Consider the following 24,522-nt stretch of genomic DNA (forward strand, 5'->3'; position numbering starts at 1 on the left):
GATCTTAGATGTAAAAGAAAACACGTTTGTTTGAGAAACTGGATACGGTAAAACTATTTAGAGAGCATAGCGTGGATCTTGTTGGGGTGTGCATAAGTGCCGTAATACACGCCAAGCATGCATGTCAATAAGATTGGTACGATAACTTTCATTATTTGTTCGTTATTGGTAACAAAATAATTGCATTGAAAGAGAAAAATAAATTCAAGTTTTCATTGTTACGTTTTCAATGTAAGACTTCGCAAAGTAATACCTTCATGCAGCTGTGATAGACTTTAAGACGTGTTGGTTTTACAACAAATCCTTACGTTGTTCTCTGTTTGGTGGAAAAAGTGAATAGGAACATATATACGTCAATATTCATACTTGACTGTTCTTCTGATTGTGAATTTACCTTACTTGAAACTATATTTGCTAATTAATATCCGATCACTCACTAATGTCGCCGTGTTCAAGATGTCCGTTTTATCATGTCTATTGTAGAGTTTGGTCCTGTTTATACGTAGTTTACTGTTTCTGTATCGGGCATTCGATGCATGCTAGTTGATGAGATAGTCCTAGTAAATGTAATGCAGGTAGTACACGCACTTAAATACATGTATGAAGGGTTAGCTAGCGCTGTAAGTTTGCTTCAGTAATGTTTACCTTTAATGGTTATGAACTGAAACATGACGAAATCCTATCCTTATTCTAGTATAGATGTACGGGGATCCTTAACTTAGTGATTTGATTCTGATATGAAATCTCATTAAACACTTCATACATTGAACGTGAACAGATTTCTCCAGTTTCAGTGTACGTTAGGGAGCCTGAAGTAAGTGCCTCTGCAAGTCGTTTTACATCTTTCGTTACCGGAAGAAGGATATTAATCATGGAAGTGTAAAAAATGTTCGGCATTCTAAGGTAAGAATCCCACGGAGTGTTAAAAATCACAAAGAAAAATAAACCAAAATGTATTTCTGATTTATGTCTGTCCGGTAACCATACCTTATATGACTGAATTAAATGGCTGTGTTGGGTGCCTGCGGCGTGGTTTGTTAGTGAGATAGCATTCTAAAGTAAGCATCAGATCCGAGGTATTGCAGGAAAGCAATTACGGTATACACTGAGGTATCGCCTCCAGGACACACTCATGTATTACACTAATGGAGGCACGTCCTATAAACATCTTACATATGTAGCTGTTAATAGGACGTGTATTCCTCCAATGAACAAAACCAATCTCGTTTAAACTTAATTTAGAAGTGTAGATCCTAGGTGCATTGATGTATCTACTTGAACTATTTTATCGTAGGGTGTAGTCGATGTTTGGTTCTTGTTCGTTTTGGTGAGATTGTGGGCATGGTGCAGTTTGTGATGACGAGAATTCATTAGCCGATTTATATTGCATTTTGCATATATTTTTCCTTGAGTATGAAACAACTTATCTAATGCTGTCCCTTTGTCAAGCAGGTTTGTAGATATTTTGTCAGTATTGGTGCAGTGATGTTTTCGAGCTGTTAAAGTTTTCCGTCGTGAGTATTTTAACGTATCTGCCGCTTTATTTAGGTTTATCTTCGAATAACTTGCATTCCGTTCATAATATGTATATATCAGGTATGGATGGGTTTTGATGTTGCTTTGCTCAGCATATCTGTGTTTGTTTAGTTTGAGTCCTTCTTCAAATTGTTCTTTTAATGTGTTTGATTTGTGATTTCTTTGCCTGTTGTGAGATGGTCATGTTTGCACAGAGCTCTGATTTCTTGGATTTTTCTTTCTGGTTATTGTTTCTAGAAGGGGGAGGGGGCGAAAAGAGAGAGATGCTATATATTTTTGTTGGGGGTAACACAAGGTCAACAAATGGGAGTGTGTGTTTTCAAATCATCTATGCATTGTGTGAAGCGGGGTTCTATTCTGGATGTTAACCTTTATCTCCCCATTCGTTTGAATCGAACAGTGATTGTTTCTGCTATTGGAGTAAAGACAGTCGTGAAACATTTAATTCAATTTCGTATGTTGCAGAGCTAAAGAAAGCGAAAGAAGGGAAATAACTCCTAAAACTGTACCCTATAACCTTATTAGGATTTCGCGTCATGGAATACACCAAACAAAATGTAACACAGCGTCAATACACAATAAAATATACCAAAGTTAATACGCAAAAACAAAATATACCACAGCATCAATACACAAGAAAAAATTACAAAATTTAATACACAAAAACAAGATATACCACAGCGTCAATACAAAAGAGAACATTACCAAAGTTAATACACCAAAACAAAATATACCACAGCGTCAATACACAAGTAAATATACCAAACTCAATACACATAAACAAAATATACCACAGCGTCAATACACATGAAAATATACAAAAGTTAATACACCAAAACAAAATATACCACAGCGTCAATACACAAGAAAAATATACCAAAGTTAATACACCAAAACAAAATATACCACAGCGTCAATATAACAAGATAACAATACCAAAGTTAATACACCAAAACAAAATATACCACAGCGTCAATACACAAGAACATATACCAAAGTTAATACACCAAAACAAAATATACCACAGCGTCAATACACAAGAAAATATACCAAAGTTGATACACCAAAACAAAATATACCACAACGTCATTACACAATAAAACAATACCAAAGTTAATGCACCAAAACAAAATATACCTCAACGTCATTACACAATAAAACAATACCAATGTTAATACACCAAAACAAAATATACCACAGCGTCAATACACCGAAATGAAAAATACAAATGTGTTAACACACTTTAGAAAACTGATAAAATCGGTATATACCACAACGTTAACACCTCAGAACGAAAATATGTACATGACGTCGTTACAAAAAGACTATCAGAAAAAAGACGTAACAAAATGCATCGTTAATTTTAAAGATTCGTTTTCAGAATTATTTAAAAGAGCCTCAAAACATCGTGTACACATGATATATATATTTTGATCTTATATCGTTTGATTATTACATTATAAAATTGATTAAAATCAAGAAAAAACACTGATAATATTATAGATAAGATCAAGTTCAGTTAAGGCTTAATTTTGATTTCATAGGTATGTGTAAATATCAGTATTATATAGCCTAGGAACATCGATATATGTAAATATCAGTATTATATAAGCTAGGAACATAGACCTGGATGTGTAAATATCAGTATTATATAAGCTAGGAACATAGGTATGTGTAAATATCAGTATTATATAAGCTAGGAACATAGGTATGTGTAAATATCAGTTTTATATAAAAAAGGAACATAGGTATGTGTAAATATCAGTATTATATAAGCTAGAACCAGAGGTATGTGTAAATATCAGTATTATATAAGCTAGAACAAAGGTATGTGTAAATATCAGTATTATATAAGCTAGGAACATAGGTATGTGTGAATATGAGTATTATATAAGCTAGAACATAGGTATGTGTAAATATCAGTATTAAATAAGCTAGAACAAAGGTATGTGTAAATATCAGTATTATATAAGCTAGGTACATAGGTATGTGTAAATATCAGTATTATATAAGCCAGGAACATAGGTATGTGTGAATATGAGTATTATATAAGCTAGAACATAGGTATGAGTAAATATCAGTATTATATAAGCTAGGAACATAGATATATGTAAATATCAGTATTAAATAAGCTAGAACATAGGTATGTGTAAATATCAGTATTATATAAACTAGAACATAGGTATGTGTAAATATCAGTATTAAATAAGCTAGAACAAAGGTATGTGTAAATATCAGTATTATATAAGCTAGGAACATAGGTATGTGTAAATATCAGTATTATATAAGCTAGGAACATAGATATATGTAAATATCAGTATTATATAAGCTAGAACATAGGTATGTGTAAATATCAGTATTATATAAGCTAGGAACATAGATATGTGTAAATATCAGTATTATATAAGCTAGAACATAGGTATGTGTAAATATCAGTATTATATAAGCTCGGAACATAGGTATGTGTAAATATCAGTATAATATAAGCTAGAACATAGGCATGTGTAAATATCAGTATTATATAAGCTATGTACATAGGTATGTGTGAAGATGGGTATTATATAAGCTAGGAACATAGATATATGTAAATATCAGTATTATATAAGCTAGGAACATAGGTATGTGTAAATATCAGTATTATATAAGCTAGGAACATTCTTTTAAAAAAGAATGATTTCACTGATTGATAAATACAGGTTCCACTTCTTGCTTAGAATTAGGTTTCAAAGTTTATTTATAGAAGTAATAAAAAAAAATCTGGAGACTTACCAATGACAGTAAAACCTCGTTATATCGCCATCGTTTGTAAGCATTATTTTGGTATTTAGTTCCAGATTATCCGATCGGATGACATATCGAGGAATTGATAGGAAAAAAGAAGTGAACCTTGAAATATATTGACCATAAGCGAGGTGGACAATGAAACGAGGGGCATTATATCGAAGGTGATTGTGCTAACACAAAAGCATGGTCCTTTGATTAGCATGTCAAATTCTAAGTCAATGTTAATGACGTAACAGTTAACAACTCAAATCTGAAATTTTAACGGGATAATTCGCTTTGTAACCTCAAATGTGTGCTTAGAAAATTAACATTCTAATTTTTCTTCCATAAGATAAAGTATAGTTACAATACAATTATTTTTCCAATAACAGCATTTATTGCACACAATGTAAGCTCAAGGATGCATGTTCATGAGACATGCTTATTATATGACAATACTTTATAAAATTCAAGACTTTATTTCATGTATATTATAAAAATAGGTATTTGTGAACAAAGTTAATACTAGAAAGCAAACATCTTGGTCATCAACGCTAAATATGCATCCGGATCAGAAAAAAACAAACCATAGTCAACTCTTTCCAATGATAGTAAAATACTGCACAATGTATGACATGTATTTGTTGAATGCACTTGAATGAACAATCCAATTTAACAAATTTTCAAACTTGTACCATCGACATCATGTTAACAATTAAATTCCTTGTGTTTTACTCGTATTCACAGCCTTTATTTTGAACCGCTGTTTATGCCACCTCATGACTGGACGGACGCAGAGTGAAACTCGTTACCCCGCCATCATTTTTCAATCATTGCAATATGAAAAGACTTGCCGACGTCACGGGAAAATAATGAAAGGAAAACGGAAAATGAGACATTGAAATATATTTGTAAAAAGCAAGGTGGCAAATGAAACGAGTGACCATCAATGTTACAGCTTAATTCATTAACCAAAATATTTACATATTTACAATACAGCGAAAATGATCCCGACAATGGCAGGCACAACGCAGAAAAATAAAACAAGCAGCACCCACAGAAAGATGCAGAATATAACGTGAGGTCGGGGTTTTATAGAAATCGGCGCCCGTCCTGTCACTACCTGTAATAATAAAAAAAAAAGGATACCGTAAGAATGACATCGCAAGCTATACAACAGTGAAAATAGAACTTTAAATATCGACGTCAAACATTATGGGAAAACTATAACTAACAGCAGCAGAACTATTGATGCTGATATTGCAAGCTTAGAACCATCGACCACTTACATCATTTGCGGTGTTCGTAAAAAAGCTAAGAACAACGAGTAAGGAAGAACTTTATATATATATATAGTACGAGCTAAGAATCACTGGGAACTTAACAGCAGTGATATTGTAAATATCAATATCACATGCCTAAACTCACCTAAGGAAATATTTAGTTTGAAAGTCAGAACTACATAAATCCCATATATAAGATTATGACTGTATTGAAAAAAATAATGGAAAAAAAATGAAATAAATTTAAAATAAAAACAAAAATCTGTATTTAAATCTCATAGTTATAGCTACAATACACTTAATTTGCATAGTCGTTAAATGTATAGTGTTGTAAACAAAACCATAACCGGTCCCTGTAGTATCAATTGTTGTAAACATTACAGTGACTGACCTCTGAGGGTTGCCAGTGATATACTTACTGGTGAATGAAGCTGTACGGTTACAGACACCACAATTAAACAATACAAGGACTGTTCCTGCACTAGAAGTGGTATAAACTGTACGCTTATTGTTACCTGTTGTTGGAGCGTACCGTTATAAACAGTAAACATATTAGTCCCTGTAGTTATCGGATATTTACTATCTCTGTAGGTGAGGTGACCACAACAATACCTTCACTGCCCCCGCTAGTAGTTGAAATATAAAACATGTACTTACCATGTACAAATGTACCTGTAGTTCTTTTTGTCATCAACGTTTTGTTACACTTACCGGTCCCTGTATTTGTATTACATGGGCACCAGGAGGACAGCGGATGTCTTGGAGACGGTGTTGCCCGGGTACCTGTATAAAATATGGTCCCGTCCCCAGGGTCGGGGGATAGGGCTGATAAGGAGGAGGGTCGGGATAATAGCCTGGGAGGGTCGCTGTGACATCTGGGTCAGTCGGTTTGAGTGGTTTTGGTTTCTCCTCCATTTATATTATACTGAAATGTGAATGAGTGATAAGGGGATCCTGAGTAAAACATTATTGTTACTGTTTTATGTTTTATTATCTTACAACTGTTTAACAGATGTTGCTACCAGCTTTATCAACACAGGAATGGTTAGCTTTTAACTTGTTTATCTCCCTGGTACTAACGAATTTGCCCAGACTGTCAACATGGAAAACATAGCAAGCAGGATTGAAATATATTTCGGTATTTGTTTTGGAACACTTTAAACAAAGCGTTTCATTCCTTGACATCCATTAATGAGTACTACAAGTATATTTCGCACAGTAATCTTTCTTTGGCTATTTTAAGCACCAGCTAAATAGACTTTTAATAGTTGATTCCTTACTTGGATTTGTAGTGATTATTTGGTTCCCTAATTAATCTGTACTAAACAAATACTATTCAAATGTATCTGTTTCGCCTCCTCGAGACATTACCTACCGGCCTCTATATACATATGGTTCATGAACATACAGTCATGTAAAATTAATGTACGTAAATACAACGTGAGCATTCTGTCAACTTATATCCTAATACACGGTGAGGATTATATACAGATTTTCTAATTTCTGCGCATTTATTCAACATTTGTCATAAAAATTTGTATATAACGTACAAATATCTTACTTTATGTTTAAAGGGTATATCGTTTAATATGAACGAGATATCTCATAAAAGATATATGATATCTTATAAAACAAATAAACTCTATCTCATAAAATATTCTTCATAATATAACTCTATATTTATTATACATGTATAAGACTGTATTAGCCAAGCTGTTTAATAGATATCTTGTGAGGTTGTTGTGACGTTCGGAATTAAATAAATATTGTAAAATAACTGCTCCTGACCTTATTACAGATTTACCAAATCAACATGTCCGGACCATAAACATGTAAATATGTCTTCTAACTCTTTAATAACGCCAAAATAAGAATATTTAAAGTAAAAACAATATGATTATGCATTATTTCATAAAGCAACTTTTATAAGATATCTAATATATACATAAGTTATCTAATGTATGATATATTAATTTAATATTGAACATCAGAATACGTATCTGGTGTATTATATATCTTATATGAAATATCTTAGAGTGCTTATAAGACATATCACACTATTTTATGAAACACAGGATCAACATTGCTCATTGAATAAATATTAAGCTGGCTTGCCATACACGTCACGATAACAATCTTTTCGGAACACATCTGGTTGGTTCCATTCCATCTATATATTCCAAATAACTCTTCACCTGATGCAGGTTTATGTTGAAACAATGACAAAAATATTAAAACATGAATTTACTGGGTGAGCGAATAATAGACCAGAATATTTGTAGCTCGGTATTGTAGACAATCAAGGGAATGTCTGGAGTTATGTAACACTTGGGTCTCCCTAATACTTCGCGGCAAATAGTACGGTCTATAACCACCTAGTAAATAACCGTAACCAGCTGTCGTTACGTAAAAACGATAACCATGGGGACACTTACACGGAGAACAGCATCGATATTTATATACAGAAGAACTTACCTTTTAAGAAATCGATGTCGGAGAAACAAATGACCACAGGTATATAATACGTTATGTCGGTATTCGTTCCGCTCGGACGAGCATAAAGGTTATAATGTACTACAATGAAAGTGGATTATAATGCCAGTAGGACTCAGGACTTTAAATAGTCCATTGGTATAGTTGTGTTTACATTATAAATACCCCGTCAATACAAGTTAAACAGTCTGGCCAACTCAACATTGAGCTCAAAATGATTGTTTTATAGATATTTTAGTATCTAATAGTTCATAAATTTGATTCATGGTATTACCCAGTGCCAATGGTGAGCCATTAATTCATCAGTCGTGTGTGACTTACGTTAAAGTGTACGGCAGTTTCTACTGCATTCGATTTCTTATATTGCCCTATACATTTCTTATTCGGTCCAGAAAGTAATATGGATATCCATTTGTTTATTGACCTTTTCATGGGTTTTTTTTAATGGTTTAACAAAAGTGGTGTTGTACACATAAATAATAAGGGAGGACCCACCTACAATGTTCCTATCTGATTTCAGTGATTTCCTATGAAATTCCAGACAAATTAATTTAGAACAATGTTGAGTGAATATGATACAATTATGGTCTTGAATTGAGGCGTTGCATGATTACTTAACTTGGTCCCAACATTATTCTTGTTATGTCCGAGGCTGACATTTTTTTCTCTCAAGAACATACAGCAATTTAAACATATTTTATAGTGAAGTTTGCCACACTGTGGTGGTATTGTGTAACAATAATGTTATAACTAGTGTAACCCCATATCGTTACTTCAGCAGTTTAAATGGTAGATATACATCGACGACTATATGATTTAACAATTAAAACAATTATATGTAATTATTTAACAATACAAAGTCAGAGATAACAGGCGGTTATCATTGGCAGGATTATTTCCTTTTCAATGTCGTGAAATATACTTTGACCGTGTTTCTATCGAACATACCATAGACAGCGGAATATTGAGATAAGCAGGAATATCACAATTGGCATATGAGCGAACCTGTTCTGCTCTTCAGACATATTTGTTTGCCTTTCTGACGTCTTACCCTTCAGTTCAGTGTTAAAATCGAAACCGGCATTGAAGCTCATATTCTACTTTTCAAATCGTTAGCCTTTCGCTTGATCGTGACAAATGCTTCACCACATACTACCGCCAAATTTCAGTTTCAGATGTAGATGAAGCGACGATTAAATAAGTGGTTGTTTGATACACCTTTGCGATGTAAACTAAGCAACAAACGGTAGAATAAGGTTAGAAAAACCTATCCTTGTTGTCAAGCATGACGGTCATTAGAACCCGGCGTCTTTTTTGATGCATCATTATTTGTGTCTTTTTACTTTAAAAAAAATAGTGTTTTAAATATTTTCCCGTTAAATATCATATACTTCACTTGTATGACAGACATATATAGGTTTTCACAATATTTGTTACGTATATCCATAGTATACAACCTTATTTTCTTAGATAGAGGAGAATGTTTGTAATTTCGTTTGCGCGTTTTAAAAAAGATTAAATGATCGATGCCGAAGCACCAAAATGTGTATAGTTCGTGTTATATTTCGATTGTACGTTTAAGAGTTTAGAAAGTGGTTTACCAACATAGACTTGCGAAATGAGCTCTTAACATTAACAGATTACACTTAGTATTTATTTGGTCGATAATTGCATCAGAGTATTCACAGTCAAAATAATGATTAACGATTGATCAGCAGCTACCACTTCATAGCTCCAACCAAGATATTAAAATCTCTGAAGATGTCTGAAACATTTAACAAACCAAACAAAATGTCCGTCTGTACTTCTTCAATAGTTTTCGACAACATCTTGAGTTATCAAGTATGAAAAAGTATCTCAAGTTCACAATAAGCAGCTTATTGTTGTTAAATTGTGAAAGACAACTTAAACCTGAATGATGTTCGAAACCTAACTGGTTTCATTGAAACATACCTGACAAAGGCTTGAAAAGGCATTTGTTTTGGCGGCTTTATTAGCATATAATAGCACTACAAGCGTCTGCTTTTGTCAACCGGAAATTTCCAAGCCAAAGCGGTGAAATGAGACTGGAACATCCTCTGACATTTGACCCCATATCAATCCACCATCACGTATTAAAATCTACCAAAAGTATACATTTTTTTAAAGTTAAACATCTGTAGATTTCATTCAATGTAAACTATTTACTTAATTACCTGTTTAAACTACTCAGAGGCACTGTTTTTAACCGGAACAAATTTTATGTAGGAATTGCAATCGTATGAAACACTTGCTGATTGGATGATTTAGTTGTGCGAGATCTTAAAATAAAAAAAATAATAAAAAAAATCCAAACAAAGGGAGTATTTCTGAACTATTTTATTAAAAAGATCTTTCTCTAGTCTATACCACACATCAACTTTAAAACGCATGCGTATTTCAACCAACTCTACGAATGTAATCGATATCGCGTATGCTTTACTATTTAAGATTTCAGTGATGTCAAAAATACTCTTGATGAAATTAATAATGAAATAACGCTGAATTGAATATATATGGTATATTCATAATTATTTCATATTTATTAAAACTGTTTAATCAATTATCATAATTAGAAAAAATAAAATAAAGGGAATAAAAGCAAATACATTAAATGACACATACTTGTGCTGCAAAAATATATCTTTGTTGCACTTAGATTACAATAAGAAACATACAAATTTCTAGACAAAAAAATACGAAATAATTGCAGACTTACTTAATTGATATTATGATCTAATAGACATCTTAAATGATTCAAATTAATGCGCGGTCCCAACGAGTAGAATTTGGTATATAGTTATTATGAAGATTTTTTTCTGTAGAGAAACATGACGTATGTTTTTCGTGTGACTTTATTTTCAATGAAATTTATGTTAAAACATCTCAGCAAATTTATGTTCCATACGAACAATTATTGATACAAAGCGTAAAACGTATGTTAAAAATACCGCGAACTGAGTTCGGTAATGTCACTTCGTCAAACTAACTATTCAAAGATAAAAGAAATATATGTAACCTACAAAATTTCATCGCAGCTCGCTTTTTTTTTATATTTAAAATTTTCTTCTAAATTCAATGACGATAAATACTATAAACCTACTTATTTTAACTTTAATCTTATCTTAGTGGTTTTTGAGCTTTAGATATTGCACAATATTATGATAACTCTAATTAAAGTTTCTGTATATGGTTTCTACTGCATATATTGTAGGCGCGCAAATTCATCAATGCGCTAATCTGCTGAAACTTCGATAATGCCATAATATCAGAGCGCGCTAAAATAAGTTTGTTTACAATAGTGAAATGTGCTCAGTGCTATTTATCTGTTGCATATATCAGATAAATGAATTGAAACAATTTTGTATATCAACTACAGCAATTTGTTATTGACCGACAAATAAGATCACAACACAGACAACACATATAAATATACATAAATATTTAATTATGTTCCACATTACCAATATTTACTTGTTATATTACAATATGGAACCCAACCTAAACAGTACAATGTACTTATGACACGAACTCGCGTACCCCTTGTCAATATTGTGCGAATCTAGTACACGAGTTACATATACATGTATCAACCGAGTTCAATTTTCGACACTTCTTCTACAAGTAACGTAGATATATAGAACAATCAGAAAACCCCGCTTTTTTCAACTATAATCATAAAGTTAAGCTTATTTGTACGATATTTAAAATGAATCAACGTATTTTTGAATATTGATTATAAAAATATGGATGAAAAAAATATGAAATGTTGTTTTATTTTTTCCAATGTTTTTTTTTTCCGTTTTAATTTTTATTTTCGATTGTACAAAATCACGAATGTCAAGATCATACATCTGCTATATTCTTGGACACATTTGGAATCCAAGAGAGAGGAGATAATTATTGGGGCTAGTGGATTGTAGGACTAGTAAGTGTTAGTCATTATTCACGCCAGAAAATATGGGTAAAGGGAACACACAGAGATATGTTTGATGTATTATTAGAATAGGACAGGGTACGTAGGGAAGAACATGGCAGATATACGAATCGTAATATTGTATGGATGTAACGGCCAGCTTTATCTGCCTGGATGACCGTGCAAGGTAATATAATGGTAACTTCATCTGAAAGTTCCCCTAGCTCTATCAACGTAATCTTAAAAATAAAAATGCAGATAATAAGACACACACTTCTTCGTTTAAGACAGAAACGTGCCGATCTTTGCGTTAAGAATCACATTCCGGAATAACATAAAACAAACGGAATGTGGAATGCTTGAAACATGCTTTTCCTGTCTGGAAGAATGCATGTCTAATATAGAAATGGTATGTCATCGGTACAATTAAATGTAAATCGACATTAGAAACACGCTAAATGACAATTTGACATGAGAAAATGTCTCCTCAACACGATACCTACAACTAAAGACGTAGTGTATTCATGGCCATTTAATGTAACGAGAGATTAATGAAATATCATGTAAGCTACATTGGTATCAGAAGATTGTTCAATCGCAAAACTAAACAGTTCTACCTCGGTAAATGGATGAAGCGAATGTATCAAACCATGCCGAAACACACACTACAACGTCATCGTCGTCGATTACTTTGTGACTTCACCATCAGGATGTTCAACCTCCTGCCCACGTTTAGGATATTGTCACTTTCACGTCACCCCGATTATGTTTGCAAACGAGTGGTATTTTATTCAAGAAAAAACAGGAATCCTTCTTGGTCTGTGAATGAGTGAAAGTACACATATCCAAATGTCCGTGGCTTGATGTTACAAAACAATTCAATCACCTGTAAAGACATCGAGAACAAATACGTTTTGCAACTTCTCTTTCATTTTACACACTGCATAAATAAATGGCAAACCAGAATAAGTTGTATCATGATTATAAGCATGCCATGGTTTTTAGTATAAACAGCTTTGCTTAGATTTGCAAAGACTAGTGTAAATATTAAATTTTTCGATTGGTTTCAATTTTTCTATTTTAAAGTCGATAATTTTTAATAATTATAGGATTCCATGTTGCTGTCGTCTTGTTTTCTTCGAAACTCATTAATTATGCTATGTTTTACTTTTATTTTAATGTTATATTTACAAAACATGAAACGGCGAAAAAATGATTCCGTTCAATATGATTTTGTGTATACATGTAATTGCAAAATATTTTAACAACGTAATATGCTTTTCTGTATACAATTATTTATTTTCCCGGAACAACATGAACACAGGACGAGATCATGGTCAGCTTAATTTATATGTATGATTTTACTATATAGTTATTGATCTCAACATTCTCATTCACAATTTACAATTCGGATACACTCTGCACTTTATCACATTTCAATTTCGCAGTTATTTCTTTTTTTATTATTTGGAACAAAATATTGATGCAAATAGAGTTATAAAATGCGTTAAAAAATACAGTGTATCTTTTAAACTGCGGTTATATGACAATCAGCATTAATTTAAAACCGATGTGTTTCTGTGATATTGTCGTAAGTCAAATTAGTATTCTGAAGATACTTTAATATCAACATCCCACTTAGAATTTTGAAGATTATCAAACAATAATTTAAAATCAACTCCAGCTCTTACTAAATCTGAACCGTATGACAAGGATGCTTCAACATCTACAAGTATGTGGCGTAAAGAAAACAGCGTTTACATATCTTTTTTATTCCATAAAATCGAGAAGCCACATAGAATGCGTTAGATTGTAGGAATAAACAAGATTTTTGTGTACAATATGGAATTCGTCGGTTAGACATCTTCCCGGGATACCTGTTTTCGGACATCGTTTATCAAGTACTAATTGAAATGCTATACCAACAAAAACATCGTTCTCTCATTGCCGCCCTGATAACCGAGTTGTCTTACCGTGGAGTGTTGGTGCCTAGGTGAGATTGACACCCATTCTCTTTAGGGCCAACATCGCATTCACCGCTTTCTGCAAATACAAGGCGGATACACTGATAAGACTGATAATGTGGTATATATACTTGGGGATATATATTGCGAACACCAGCTTCATCAGGTAGAGCAAGGCTTCATTCCATTTGATGCTGGTCCACGTCAAACATATTACTTGACCTAAATCTACCGCATCCAACATATTTCGCGCTGAATACTGATGAAAGAGCAAATTTTATTTCTGCTCTGGTTCGTTGCTATTACAATGAATGAATATCATTCCTTCTATAATTATATCACCCAAACGGTAATTGAAGCAGGAGGGGTGAACATTTTTGGAACAAGGTTAGCATCTTAAAAAATCACAATTGATTTATTCTTGATATTGATAGCGATTTCTATAACGCAATTTCCTGATGTTTTGAAATAATTTCACCTTTTAAGAGATATATCTAAAATATGAATATATTAAAAGAAAAATATATCATGTTTTGGGCAGGCAATAGTTATAAACATCAAACAGAAAATGGTCTCAACATGAAGAAAATCGTAGTTTCAGGATCTTCGATTTTCAGAACAACAATGTAACTTTGCTGAACAAGAAGTATGATTTAAGGCAATGCCCCTTCAATTGACATTAATAATGTATCTGAATGAAAACGTGATGAATAATTGCCATTAACACCAATTTAGAACTTGCTCGAATGTTGTTTATAATCTAAGAACAACACGATCAAAAAAAGTGATCAGCTGTCCTTCCTAATCGAAAATTTTCAAAATGGTAACAATCGCCTTAGGTTAAAGAATAATGCCTCTTTTTATAATTTTCAACTTGGCGTTAATAAAATTGTTATATGAATCATGCGAAGTAGAAAATGTACGTATCAGAAAGAAGGTAGTTACGGAACACTTTGAGAGCTTACCTAAATCGATGCGCCATTTACATTATAAAAAAGTACACATTCCCTACCAGTAGCTATTATTCACTATGTGCATGTTCCTGTGCTACAATTGTCGCGGTGTGAGTGATATTTAGTATAACAACCTATATCAAACGTCAGTGCTAAAAATACAATTACTTCTATCAATCTCCATTCGACAAAAGCTTAAACATGCATTTCTGAGAAAATCGATTCTTGAACATGAAGATGATCTATGACGTAAGTTGATGCTCATGTTGATTCACAATTCTTCATACAATCTTCAGAAGTAATATTTAAGCGAATGTTTAAGCTCGATGTTTCCCAAAATAGAGTATATTCCAGAAGAACACATTGCCATTACTTATCAAGTTTTGAATAGAGTAGAGTTAGCATGGCTACCGTCAATCCCTTAAGGTTCACCACTGAAGACTATGTCAATTTATTTTAACTCGTCATGCAAATTGTATAATGCTATCCAGGCTAGACAATGAAATAGACAGATACCAGATACTTCTCAAGTTCCAACACTACCAATATGTTTTAGCTGTTGACCACACGATATGGGGAAGCCACAATTGAATTGGTATATATGTATATATTAAACATTACAACACACTGTTATGTTACATGAATCTTAAAAACCAATTAAATTTGTATTGAAATATTACTTACAGGTTGAATATGAAGGAGTCACAATGAGGAGTATAATGAAAACATGTCAACAGTCAATTTGGAATGGTTTGCTTTTGGTAATTTTGAGAGGGAGGACTTTGGTGACACTACACTTAAAACAGTCATAGCTTACCTTTGATCTACTAAAGCTACAAATATACATGTTTAATACTAAAGAGGTAAAAAGGGTGACTACCATTAAACGGTTCACGCTGCTAATACGCTCACCTGTGTTATAATCAGGCTGTAAAGAATTAAAACGGATCTGAATGGCGAGTACAGCTATACTTATTTATGTTGTAATACAATTAACTGTGATAGTGTAATAGTCCTAATGTTGCAGTTACCAAAAACACGTTCAGAGTTTTATGAATATTTTTTTTTAGAAATATATATTCAAACATGTATTAAGATTTTAAAAGAATGTCCAGACATAATGACCAAACGAATGTACCGCTTGCTATTGTTTATTGACAACAATCTGGTAAAAGTTTAAAATACGTTAATGACGATTGTTTTTGAGAAAGTAAATCAAAAACGATATAGAGGTATTTTCTACCACAAGAACATATTAATGTTTCATGATCGATAATGTGTTGTAGTGCTCACCAACTATTATGAAAAAAATATCTGAGTCGATATAAAACCCATGCATGGAGTGCAGTATAAACATGTTTCATATTATATTAATGACGTAGCTCTCTACTTACAAGTGGCAGCCCTTAAACCAGTGACTGACTAATAATAATGAATGTGAAAGGAAACCCCATTGTTTGTTCTTAACTTAGTTATACAATGCCTTTGTTTTGATGACGTCATTTGCTACGTACAAATAAATCGGTTAAATAGAACCGATCGCTGAAAGAGGCAATAGAGAATTGTTGTTTCACGATTTGTTGTGTTCTTTAAACTATAATATGCACAGGCCCTGTGCTACATGTGTAATCATTTGGATTACACTACATCAACAAAAAGGCGCAGTTTGTGTCGTAATTATATCAAAGAGGCCGTCACCTTCCAATCAGTAACCACATAAATCTCCCTGCCGATAAATAATCAAGTAATATAAGAGATCAGTGAAGAACTTTATTTATCATTCTTATAGTTACATGTTGTAATTAAAGAATGCATTAAACTGCTCTTCCCCTTTTATAATAGAGTCTTTTCCTACATGGTTTAATACGTAAAGGTTTACTGTCTTCTACCAAGAAATCGTTCTTACCTGCCACTTTCTCCGGAAAACAAACTTTCTCAAACGCTTCGTTGACAATGATCTTTCGACAGTTGCTTCTCGTTTCACCGATCGCTACAATACAAAATCGAGTTAAAAATGAATAACGATATTTTCTTTTACTTCAAATCTGTTGGATGTTTCATGCATACCAACATGCTTCACTTGGCCAATGCAATGCCAAACACCAACCGCCATTAAAAGACAAGCGGTTTGTATTTTTATACTGCCCCCATTATCGACTATTTTATAAAAAGGAGTTTTGCCAAATGTCAAAGTGTTAACTAGATAACGTTGAAAACAAGAACAGTAAATTGAGATACAGCCGTAAGAGAATGCGATGTTTATCTAACTCAGAGAGTAAAGAAATTTGAAAGGATAAATTATGACATATTTAAAAGCACGTACGCTGTCTTATTACACGATTCATGTTGAAGATGGGGATGACCTATCAATATCAAATTATTCATTCGACCTTTGACATCAAGTATATCAAATATAATATATTTAACATATTCATTTAACGTTAATATACTTCAAATATCCCGTTTGTATTAGATTCCTGTTAGTAACAAGATTTGAATATAAAGGAAACTTACCCGCAGCCATCGATGTTCCATACACTCCTTTGAAGACAGACGTTTCCTATTTAAGAAATGTACGTCGATTAATTGTACTATAGAAAATAACGTTATATATATATTTTGTAAGACCGATTTGAAATTCTTAAAAACACATTTACCAGGCTGCCTTGCTTTTATAATGACTGTAATTATGTAAATCGGAAGTATAGTTATCCTTAAAACCGATATTAATGAATGTAGTTCAAACTATATAATTTAGACATTCCTTTCTTTCCCGAAATTCGTTCTAAGAATATAAATTTACAGTTTGACGTAAATTTCAATTTGAATTCGTTAATATTATTGCTACTAATTAATCAAATACGTGATTATTATTTTATATAAACAATGTATGAACAAAACAAAACAGAAAAATAGAATTTCAAACATTATCATTTCCTGCCTTTCACAAATTTCAATAATGGCTCTCGAATATGGAATTCAGACATTAACTCACTTTGGATCTTTAACTAGAAGATGGGTGATGAAGTCTTTGGCATCCATGGAAATACTTTCGAATTCTTCTGCCGTAAAATCCCACTTTGCATATGTCACATTTACCAGTGTTTCTGCTTCCACCTCTCCCATAAAGGGCGATAACCCAGACAACCTGGAACAATAACCACAGTGTCGTCTAAATGAACCAGAGTGAAAGATGAACTTTGAAAATTCTTTTTCGTTTGTTCACCATTTTGTATATGCATAACAAAAAATCTTCGTTTAGAGGATTACTTTTCGTGAGCTCTTTTTTCATAGATCAGAAGTGACAACTGGATCTATTTTTGTATTGAGGAATTTAAACCGACTGAAATGAATACTGATCCTTTTTACCGTACACACTGTACATGTTTCGCTGGAACTGCTGTCGAGTAAAACAAACATTCGTTTTCGATTGACATGCGACTTATACTGAATTAACAAAGTAGGCAGCTATGTTTAACAAAGCACAACTTCATAGATGTGCCGTTCTGTTGTTAGCTGACCGGTCATTCACAGAGAGTTCTCACATTACTATAATTAAATTTGAATTAGAAATATGAAATCAACACAATTAAAAGTGCTATTTTTATTGTTTTAGTTTAAAGTTATAGAAATGTTATGCAGAATATCAAGAATAGTGCTAAATGTTATATAACACTCACAAAGTTCGAAGACATATTTTGAATGAAGTCTATTACAATACAATATATTCAAGTCATTTTATTTGAGCCTACGTTGTTCCCCATTACGAATGACGATTAGTTATAACTGACTGGGGTCACTACGAGAGTGCTAATGTATGCATAATGTTCACATACAGGGAGCTATACTGTCAAACACTGTAGAGTCAGTATACAAAGTACGATGCTCATAGTTAGGAGGCAAACGCTCTTCATATTATGAAACGTAATCATCAAAGTATGACGTAACTGATAGGGAGAATAGGTAATCGAACACCAAAAGGTTCGAACATGTTGTAGCAAATTGAAAGTATGCGAAGAATCTTTTGGTGTAATTTTTGATAAACGTGCAGGAAATGTATAGATGGTTTCCAATATGAGGAGACGAGTGTTTCATGAAGCATTTCTTAATTTTTCTGACGTGGTATGCTACGTGATGTAGACTGAATTTTGTTGCTATCGTAATGACATTGGTGTTCACCTCTGTTTTACATGCTTTCTACAAACATTGGGCTAATGAATGTAAGCATGTTACTACAGGTGCGCGGTATCTGTATCTAGCTCAGTCGTGTGGTGATGTTATCACTGTGGGTATAACGTCCGGAACCTCAGGGTTCAGCGTACCTTTAATGCATGCATATCACGTGCATTGGCACGAACTTCATACTATATAAACACGGGATGGCTATACAATGATTACATTACATTTCAGCGACTGCATTTCTAGTGGTACAGTAAGCGGCAGGCTTTATGACGTTAAGAATGTGTTAAGAGTATATGCTACAAGTGCCTAACTCCGACATGGATCTTCCATCAAACAGTTCAATTATAAAAAATGTTAATGATCTTTAATGAATGAAAAATTTGATAAAATAATTGACATACAACACATCTCAGTAATTCACAGTTTTTCGATGTTTTTGTTAAAAACTATTTAGGGGCAACTCTAACACAACTCACAGAAAAACCTCTTTTAGAATGCGTTTGAAATACTATTTTTTTCTCTCTTAAATGTCCGGTTCATCCATTTTAACGTCAATTTCTACTCCCTTATTGTTGTGTTCCTTTCTATTTCTGTCCGGGGGCTGTCCAGTAGGGATTTATATACACATGGTTATATTTGTTTTAAATGAAGAAACATATTACTTTTCGGCAACGAACACTGACTTTTAAAATTACATGTGATCAGCACTTGCAAACAACAGTATTTAGAAACACTTACATAAGTTTATTAAAATTAAACTGTAATCAAATTGTGTGCGAGCTGATCTTTCTATTTTATACTATCGATCAGAATTGTTGATGCAATCACATCACTCACGCATATTAGACAAGAATTGATCCCAATCTCACAAGTTAAAAACAATAAACAATTGTCAGAATAACAATGGAGTTCTCAATCCAGACCGACCGCGTTAAGCTAACATGTATTCGTGAAATGAATCCATGTGCTTTATTTACATTACACTATAACATTTACATCATCATCAGCTGTTTATTAGTAAGTGTTTCCTGTCATGTATATGCCTTCATACTGGTTATAAGCACCATTAAGATTAAGTATACTAATAGTTCCCCTCACGCGAGATTGGATTTTCTCTCTATCGGCTTAAATGCATTGATTGATAATCTGTTGATCAATATCCACTTTGCGTTCATAAATTAGAAAAAAAACAAATTGAGATTTTTTTTATCATTATTTCAAAAAAATATCGATTGTAACATGTGAATAAATTAGTTAAGACTTATCCTTTTCAGGTACATAATCTTAGTACCGATTTGATATCGTTGTTTTATGCTGACTGCGAGAAGACTGGTGTCGTTTCCGTTTTGAATATTGCAGTTTCTTGAAGACATTTTACTTATAAGAGCAAATATTAGCACACATTCCGTGATTCTTTCCTGTAAAATGTGTGTCTTAAGAAACTATCATTACCGGAGTGAATGTAACATAAATGAATACTTACAAGACATAACATATAACGCCGATACTCCACATGTCGGTGGCAGGGGATGCGGGGTCATAGTTCACAACTTCCGGGGCCATGAATTCTGGAGTCCCAAAGAGAATCCGCAGCTCATCTTTAGGGGTGTAGGCTCTAGCTAGTCCAAAGTCTATTATTTTAATTCTATTTCCCTCTCTTGTTAAGCATAAAATATTTTCCGGCTGTAAAACAATACGCAACAATATAAATAATATGCCAAGAAATGAGGAATAATACATTGCTTCATAGAAGGCTACGGCTGCTGCTATTTAAAGGATCCAATACATAATTTACTATTGTGGACTCAATACAATGTGGCACACTAATCCTACAATGATGTGATCGATAACCTAATAATTTAATACCACAATAAACAATAATGTGGTAAACGTAAAAAAAACCCAGGTCATTTAAGCACGCATAGTGGTTAAATATATCCATTAAACTGGAAGAGTAAGATCATTGGTGCAGTTTTTATAAAAAAAAAAGAAAGAAAAAAAACCAGACTAATTAAGACCTTTGAAATATCTTAATCACGTTGCGCTGAAAAGACACGAAAGCACATTCCATAACGTTCTGACAAAGAAGAATGCATTTAATAAATAAGGATTTGTTTGTACACTGTGCTGAAACCTTATGTAGCCCTGTGCCGTTAATTATCTTTTCAAAGATGTTTTACTTTCCTCCCCGTGATAATAATTTATATGAGGAATATATACACAAGTATGCAAATGCTCTATTTAACACATGCAAACCCAAAATATTGCACTCCAGATTAATGCACCCATAACTTTAGTTCACGTTACTACAGCACACATTAGGAACACATAAGAATTGTCCCATTTGACCTACATATACTTTATCTCCTACAAGCATGAAATGTATCAAGACACAAAAAGTTATGTTTCCATGAAGATATCAATGATATTATTACAATTATTTTTCAAAACTCGTATAATGCTGTCTCGAATTTTCCGCTTGGGAAGATGAACAGCCGCTGTATGGGACGATCTCGTATTAAGTGCACACTGGCATCATTTAATCCCAGATTCAGCAGTAATAACTTAACGTCAGAACATGTTTTAGGTCTGTGTAAACTAAACTTAACATGGTGTTGACTTGAAAGGTCCAAGGCTCGAGATATAATTGGTAATCTTGAAAGATAAGCTGACGTTTGGTTAGAGAATTCCTGTCAGGTTAAACCACCGCTTAACCTTAGCGCACTAATTATAACTGACTACACTTTATATATACCATGTGTGCCGATACTTATCCAGAACCAGCATCTCAGATAACGAGAGTGGAGGGGAGTTGGGGAGTTTGATTTAACGTGTTTTTGCAAAACAAAAATTGTTAAAAATATACATTTAAAACGAATACACGTGTTTTGCATTGACGAGCGATATCTACTTTACGACTCCTCTTTGTAACCATGTTGATGTGCATAAGTAACGTGACCTTGACGTAAACGCACTCAAGGTTATAGTAACTGGGCACAGTAACCCGGCCCTGCTACACGTAGAAAACTTCACAGCAGCTACCACAGTCGTTTGCATTACTAAATTTACAGCCGTGAAATAAGTGTTATCTTTACTTCCAGTTCTGAGGAACGCGCACAGTTAACAAATCGTCATGGTGCCCAAAGATCTATTTAACTGCCTTAGTCTACAGACGTGCAATACAAATATTACGGTGGTGAGATATAGCTTCTTTTATACGAGAACATCCAGTAGGATTTTTAGATGGATTTTCTCGTACTTAATTGGGATAAACACCCAACAGTGCATTGATCCCTGCGTTTGTAAGACGATGAGTTCAGTAATTGGTCAAAAGATGCTCCAATATAAATAACGTGATAAAACAAACCTATAATTCTATGTTACGTTTCGTTCTTCTTAATGGAATGTTAATACGCCCTTCCTCAATAATCAGATGAGTAATGATATAAAACAATATACCTTCAATACACCATCACTTTTTTGCATGCAAACCTTTATTATAGATATACAAGGCCGTTTTTATCGTGTACTTATATATCAAATGAATCGAACAGGTAGAATAGACATGATTTAAGAAAACACGTGTAAACAATGGGTAACTCACCTTCATATCTAGATGAAGTACGTTTCGCGAATGCATAAATTCCACTCCTTCACAAATTTGCCTCATAAACATGACACAGGCTTTCTCCGTTAATATGAAGTCGTCGTTAATAACCCGTTCAAACAGCTCCCCTCCCGATATACTGGTAGTCAAAGAGAAAGAGATAGTTTAAGTTACAGTGTTTGCGCTCAAACAGTGGTCATTCTGATATTCTGGTCAAACATTCTGGTGAAACCTCCTTATGCAGCTCCCATTTGTACAGCTGGTTTTTTTTTTTTTGTATATAAGAGAGAGAATCAAACATTGTGAGGAAAAACAGGAACGATGGAACTAGAATGTCGCAGTGAAAGTTGACAGATGAAAGTGCATTACATCGATTATGTATGGTACAAAGATTGTTCATTTGTTTCACATACATGTATGCTATCAAAGAGCCAGGTAAATAAAACCCGATGTAATCGTATCGCTGACGTATCTGTCATTTTCCTTTTTGATATTTGAAAAAAACAACAAAAAAAAACCACCAAAACGTGCTTTTAATGGTGATATCCCCACTGACTACGAGTGTCTGCTAAAAGAACAACTATACCGCTTACCATGTTAGAATATCATACCACCGATTTAAAAGCGATACTTTGATGGGTTTCTCTGAATGACAAACTTGTTATATACATTTTATGCAGTTACCATGGAGTCTTATTATCTTATTTGATTTCATTAATGTAAATCCAACCGGGTATTTTGAGCTAGTTGTTCATGTATGTATCATAATAGCTGGGGTCGACATACCAAAAACGAACGAAGGAATTATGACATAACATGGATAACTGTTACACAATACAAGAGGAAAGATTTACACAGAGACCCTTGAAAATGCACAAGGAAAATAACACCACCAGGTGTTACGTAAGAAAAGGTGTTTTTGCTTCATCGACGACACCCGCCACATACGCAGACAATGTAACGTTCACAAATAGTGAACCGCAAAGCGACAACGAATCCATATTGCACACTTCTGACGCAGCACACGGAAATACTTTTCTAAATAAGATCATGATGACGACCATAAAACGGGCCCCTAAGGAAATACATTAACAGGTAATACTGTGTTGAAGTAAACAGGTCGAATCATCCAGTCCTTAGGTTCCCGAACGCTGCTTAACCTAGAAACATTCATAAACTTAACATTTTCCGTAGTTAAGGACATATCGTAAGACTTTTCTTTAACTTCATTAATGCTTCACTTCAAAAAACAAATTTAGTTCAGAACTGTAATAAAGTTAAGAAAAATTTTAATGTTCGTGACAAAACTATTTCCAATTCCCCGGTTAAAAGATTGTTTTATCATGAGATAGAAAATTACGAAAGGAATGAGGTAAACAAGCAAAAGACTGCTGACGTTTATTGCTACAGGAGATTACTTATTTTTTTTATTGGCATTATTGCTATGTAGGACAATGAAAACATTAATAGTTCTCAATTTAGCACGGGGATAAACGCATACGTTGAATAATCATTGTTATAAATAGACGCAACATCCAATTCACGTTGATATCTACATTAGCCACACCCATAACACGTAACGACCACAATTTACCGTAAACAGACTCACACCCTGTCAACATAACATTGTACAATGAAATTACATGCCTAAAAATTCATAAACAAGTATTCAACAATTTGCTGATCAAAAGACAGTTGTTCTATATGTGATTCATGACAACACATGTTTTACTACAATATGTTGCAGTCTGGTTAGTAATTAGGCCCAGTAATGCCACGGTATTTTATGCCTCAGTCAATGCAATAG

The 24,522-nt window shown here is 33.3% G+C and overlaps 1 protein-coding gene and 1 long non-coding RNA gene across 3 annotated transcripts in view; both read right to left on the reverse strand.

Moving 5' to 3' along the window:
• Window positions 1-4,266: 4,266 nt before the first annotated feature.
• LOC110463901 lies at window positions 4,267-8,126 on the reverse strand. The gene is made up of 3 exons (XR_002464445.1): window positions 8,058-8,126; window positions 6,294-6,507; window positions 4,267-5,422 (listed from the first exon to the last, which is right to left on the reverse strand). It is a non-coding gene; the product is annotated as an uncharacterized LOC110463901 (long non-coding RNA).
• Window positions 8,127-11,242: 3,116 nt separating this feature from the next.
• Window positions 11,243-24,522, reverse strand: part of LOC110463894 (myosin light chain kinase, smooth muscle-like) — a 37,495-nt gene continuing 24,215 nt past the window's right edge. For both annotated transcript variants that reach the window (XM_021518816.1, XM_021518815.1), the window contains exons 5-11: window positions 22,713-22,854; window positions 20,592-20,791; window positions 17,922-18,074; window positions 17,441-17,486; window positions 16,833-16,916; window positions 13,983-14,052; window positions 11,243-12,895 (exon numbers count right to left, since the gene is read on the reverse strand). In XM_021518816.1, the coding sequence (XP_021374491.1) occupies window positions 13,999-14,052; window positions 16,833-16,916; window positions 17,441-17,486; window positions 17,922-18,074; window positions 20,592-20,791; window positions 22,713-22,854 (679 nt within the window). In that variant the 3' untranslated portion in view covers window positions 11,243-12,895; window positions 13,983-13,998. The remainder of the gene's footprint in view (window positions 12,896-13,982; window positions 14,053-16,832; window positions 16,917-17,440; window positions 17,487-17,921; window positions 18,075-20,591; window positions 20,792-22,712; window positions 22,855-24,522) is intronic.

Source organism: Mizuhopecten yessoensis, unplaced genomic scaffold, assembly GCF_002113885.1.
Source record: "Mizuhopecten yessoensis strain PY_sf001 unplaced genomic scaffold, ASM211388v2 scaffold10939, whole genome shotgun sequence".
Classification (NCBI taxonomy): Eukaryota; Metazoa; Mollusca; class Bivalvia; order Pectinida; family Pectinidae; genus Mizuhopecten; species Mizuhopecten yessoensis.